The 4,694-nt window shown below is 50.5% G+C and overlaps 1 protein-coding gene across 4 annotated transcripts in view; it reads right to left on the minus strand.

Moving 5' to 3' along the window:
- Positions 1–678: 678 nt before the first annotated feature.
- The window catches only part of LOC110514497 (glucagon receptor), a 140,339-nt gene continuing 136,323 nt past the window's right edge, over positions 679–4,694 (minus strand). For all 4 annotated transcript variants that reach the window (XM_036939463.1, XM_036939467.1, XM_036939466.1 and 1 more), the window contains 3 exons: positions 4,255–4,399; positions 2,323–2,364; positions 679–1,837 (listed from right to left, as the gene is read on the minus strand). In XM_036939463.1, the coding sequence (XP_036795358.1) occupies positions 1,376–1,837; positions 2,323–2,364; positions 4,255–4,399 (649 nt within the window). In that variant the 3' untranslated portion in view covers positions 679–1,375. The remainder of the gene's footprint in view (positions 1,838–2,322; positions 2,365–4,254; positions 4,400–4,694) is intronic.

Genomic DNA, 4,694 nt, shown 5'->3' on the forward strand with positions numbered 1-4,694 from the left:
GGTCTGGGTCAGAGGGGTCCAACATGGGAGGTCTGGGTCAAAGGGGTCCAACATGGGAGGGCTGGTCTGGGTCAGAGGGGTCCAACATGGGAGGTCTGGTCTGGGTCAGAGGGGTCCAACATGGGAGGTCTTGTCTGGGTCAGAGGGGTCCAACATGGGAGGGCTGGTCTGGGTCAGTGGGGTCCAACATGGGAGGGCTGGTCTGGGTCAGAGGGGTCCAACATGGGAGGGCTGGTCTGGGTCAGAGGGGTCCAACATGGGAGGGCTGGTCTGGGTCAGAGGGGTCCAACATGGGAGGTCTGGGTCAGAGGGGTCCAATATGGGAGGTCTGGGTCAAAGGGGTCCAACATGGGAGGTCTTGTCTGGGTCAGAGGGGTCCAACATGGGAGGACTGGTCTGGGTCAGTGGGGTCCAACATGGGAGGGCTGGTCTGGGTCAGAGGGGTCCAACATGGGAGGGCTGGTCTGGGTCAGAGGGGTCCAACATGGGAGGGCTGGTCTGGGTCAGAGGGGTCCAACATGGGAGGTCTGGGTCAGAGGGGTCCAACATGGGAGGTCTGGGTCAAAGGGGTCCAACATGGGAGGTCTTGTCTGGGTCAGAGGGGTCCAACATGGGAGGGCTGGTCTGGGTCAGTGGGGTCCAACATGGGAGGGCTGGTCTGGGTCAGAGGGGTCCAACATGGGAGGGCTGGTCTGGGTCAGAGGGGTCCAACATGGGAGGGCTGGTCTGGGTCAGAGGGGTCCAACATGGGAGGGCTGGTCTGGGTCAGTGGGGTCCAACATGGTAGGTCTAGCTTGTTCTATGTTTCTCTCATTTGGCTGTGGATTGGAGAGGGTCGAGTAGGTGTCTCTCTCTACCACTAACACTGTTTCAGGGTGACGATACGAACATTGAGACACACACTTGTCCTGGGTCTGTCAAGGCCATCTCGCTCATTAACATAGGTCCAGGGTGACGGCCATTGAGAAACACACCTCTCCTGAAACACACTGCCCAGCTCCAGAGTGTTACCAGGGTGTTACGTCATTAATCTTCCCCGTCCTCTCCAGTCTCTGCTGTAGTTACCAGGGTGTTACGTCATTAATCTTCCCCGTCCTCTCCAGTCTCTGCTGTAGTTACCAGGGTGTTACGTCATTAATCTTCCCCGTCCTCTCCAGTCTCTGCTGTAGTTACCAGGGTGTTACGTCATTAATCTTCCCCGTCCTCTCCAGTCTCTGCTGTAGTTACCAGGGTGTTACGTCATTAATCTTCCCCGTCCTCTCCAGTCTCTGCTGTAGTTACCAGGGTGTTACGTCATTAATCTTCCCCGTCCTCTCCAGTCTCTGCTGTAGTTACCAGGGTGTTACGTTATTAATCTTCCCCATCCTCTCCAGTCTCAGAGGTGGCTCTCTGCATTTCCTCTAGGAGCCTCGTAACACTCTGACACCCTGTCCGTCAAGCAGATTTCATCCATATGATCCTCTATCAGTGTGTGACTACAGCTGATGGTGCCCTCACGTGGTAGGGAGGGAAACTGCATGTTCGACCCTGTGTTCTTCCTGCTCCGCCCCATGCCATTCTGACAGCTCACCACCAGGAGGTGCTTCTCCTCTGGGGAGCAGCCTGGGCCCTGGCCAGGGGGAGCAGGGGAGGAGGTGGTGATGTCGGGGAGGTGGGGGTGGAGGAGCATTGAGGAGGGGTGCGAGGGGTCGTGACCCCCGTGAGCGTGCTCGTGACCCAGCAGGCTGCTGCTCTTAGTGTTGAGGTGGGGCGTCTGGCTATAGGTGTGGCGGTACTCCTCCTCGATGTTACGACCCAGCTTCCAACGCTTCCACTTCTTCAGGATCTCTGACTGGACCTTGGGGGGAGAGGGGGAGAGGGAGAGAGAAAAAGGGTGTGGAGGAGGGGAGACAGAGAGAGAGAGAAATACAGACAGACAGAGACATGGTGAAAAGAGAGAGAGAGAGATAAAGAAGAAGAGAGAGGGAGAGAGATAAAGAGAGAGAGAGAGAGATAGAGAGAGAGAGAGAGAGAGAGAGAGAGAGAGAGAGAGAGAGAGAGAGAGAGAGAGAGAGAGAGAGAGAGAGAGAGAGAGAGAGAGAGAGAGAGAGAGAGAGAGAGAGAGTGAAATACAGACAGACAGAGACATGGTGAAAAGAGAGAGAGAGAGATAAAGAAGAAGAGAGAGGGAGAGAGATAAAGAGAGAGAGAGAGAGAGAGAGAGATAAAGAGAGAGAGAGAGAGAGAGAGAGTGATTTTATGTGTGATGTTCACGTTAAATTGAGAGTTGTTCAGGTAAATGTGAGACCAAGTTTAGAAGAAGAGGAGGAGAAGAGGTCTTACCTCTTTGTTGACAAAGCAGTATAAGATAGCTACCAGAAGACCCTGTAGAAACACCAAGATCTGAGTCAACACACACAACCATTTTTTGTAACGTAACATTTTGTTACATTACAGCCTTATTCTAAAATGTATTAAATCAATTTTAAAACATCCTCATCAATCTACACACAATACCCCATAATGACATCACAATACCCCATAATGACATCACAATACCCCATAATGACATCACAATACCCCATAATGACAAAGCAAAAACAGTTTTTAGAAATGTTTCCAAATAAAAAAAATAAGAAACTGAAATATGACATTTACGTAAGTATTCAGACCCTTTCGCTATGAGACTAGAAATTGAGCTCAGGTGCATCCTGTTTCCATTGATCCTCCTTGAGATGTTTCTACAACTTGATTGGAGTCCACCTGTGGTAAATTAAATTGATTTGATATGATTTGGAAAGGCACACACCTGTCTATATAAGGTCCCACAGTTGACAGTGCATGTCAGAGCAAAAACCAAGCCATGAGGTCAAAGGAATTGTCCGTGGAGCTCCAAGACAGGATTGTGTCGAGGCACAGATCTGGGGAAGGGTACCAAGAAAATGTCTGCAGCATTGAAGGTCCCCAAGAACACAGTGGCCTCCGTCATTCTTCAATGGAAGAAGTTTTGAACCACCAAGACTCTTCCTAGAGCTGGACGCCCATCCAAACTGAGCAATCGGGGGAGAAGGGCCTTGGTCAGGGAGGTGACCAAGAACCCGATGGTCACTTTGACAGATCTTCAGAGTTCCTCTATGGTGATGGGAGAACCTTCTAGAAGGAAAACCATCTTTGCAGCATGACCAATCAGGCCTTTATGTTAGAGTGGCCAGACTGAAGCCACTCCTCAGTGAAAGGCACATGACAGCCCGCTTCAAGTTTGCCCAAAGGCACCTAAAGGATTCTCTGGTCTGATGAAATCAAGATAAAACTCTTTGGCCTGAATGCCAAGCGTCACGTCTGGAGGAAACCTGCCACCATCCCTACAGTCTCACTCTCACTCTCTCTCTCTTTCTCTGTGTTTTTCTCAGATGTACAGGACTGTTAGAGTCACTGTTCATTTTCTCTCTGTGTTTCTCAATGTTTGTGTGTCTCTCTCTCTCCCTCAGTCTATCTCACTGAGTCTCTCTCTCTCTCTGTTTCTCTCAGATGTAGAGGGGTGTTAGTGTCACTGTCACAACTCCATACTGCACACGGGCTTCTACTGTGTGATCTCTGACTGAGACTTGAGTACGGCTCCAGAGAAAACAGACTCCTTCTTACTTTCAGACAGGCTCTGTATGTCAACGTCACACAAATACGTTTACCTTCACAGTGTAACAGAGGAGGGAAAGCTGTGTTCTGTGTCTCGGGCTGCACAGTCGTGGCCAAAAGTTTTGAAAATGACACAAATATTAATTTCCACAAAGTTTGCTGCTTCAGTGTCTTTAGATATTTTTGTCAGATGTTACTATGGAAAACTGAAGTATAATTATGAACATTTCATAAGTGTCAAAGGCTTTTATTGACAATTACATGAATTTGATGCAAAGAGTCAATATTTGCAGTGTTGACCCTTCTTTTTCAAGACCTCTGCAATCCACCCTGGCATGCTGTCAATATCAATGTTTTGTTCCCCGAGCCACTTAGTTACCACTTTTGTCTTATGGCAAAGTGCTCCATCATGCTGGAAAAGGCATTGTTCGTCACCAAACTGTTCATGGATGGTTGGGAGAAGTTGCTCTCGGAGGATGTGTTGGTACCATTCTTTATTCATGGCCGTGTTCTTTGGCAAAATTGTCAGTGAGCCCACTCCCTTGGCTGAGAAGCAACCCCATGATTCCAAGTGTGTGTGTGTGTGTGTGTGTGTGTGTGTGTGTGTGTGTGTGTGTGTGTGTGTGTGTGTGTGTGTCTGACCTGGAAGGAGGTGAAGAAGAGGTCGATGAAGAGTTTGGTGAGACGCAGGGTGATGGTGGCCTTGGTGGACTCATCCGTCACGAAGACAAACACCACCAAGTGTATCCCTAGTAGAGGGATCAGGGTTAGGGTAGACTTAGCCAACCTGGGAGAGAGAGGGGCGGACGAGGGGAGGGAGAGAGTAGGGATGGAGGGAGAGAGAGAGATAGAGGGGAGACGGGAGGAGAGAGAGAGAAGGGGAGAGGGGAGGGAAAGAGAGAGGGAGGGAGAGGGGAGGGTGAGGGTGGGAGAGAGAGAGGGGAGAGGGGAGGGAGAGCGTAGGGATGGAGGGAGAGAGAGAGAGAGATAGAGGGGAGACGGGAGGAGAGAGAGAGAAGGGGAGAGGGGAGGGAAAGAGAGAGTGAGGGAAAGGGGAGGGTGAGGGTGAGGGTGGGTGAGAG

Source organism: Oncorhynchus mykiss, chromosome 12 (genome assembly GCF_013265735.2).
Source record: "Oncorhynchus mykiss isolate Arlee chromosome 12, USDA_OmykA_1.1, whole genome shotgun sequence".
NCBI classification, from domain to species: Eukaryota; Metazoa; Chordata; class Actinopteri; order Salmoniformes; family Salmonidae; genus Oncorhynchus; species Oncorhynchus mykiss.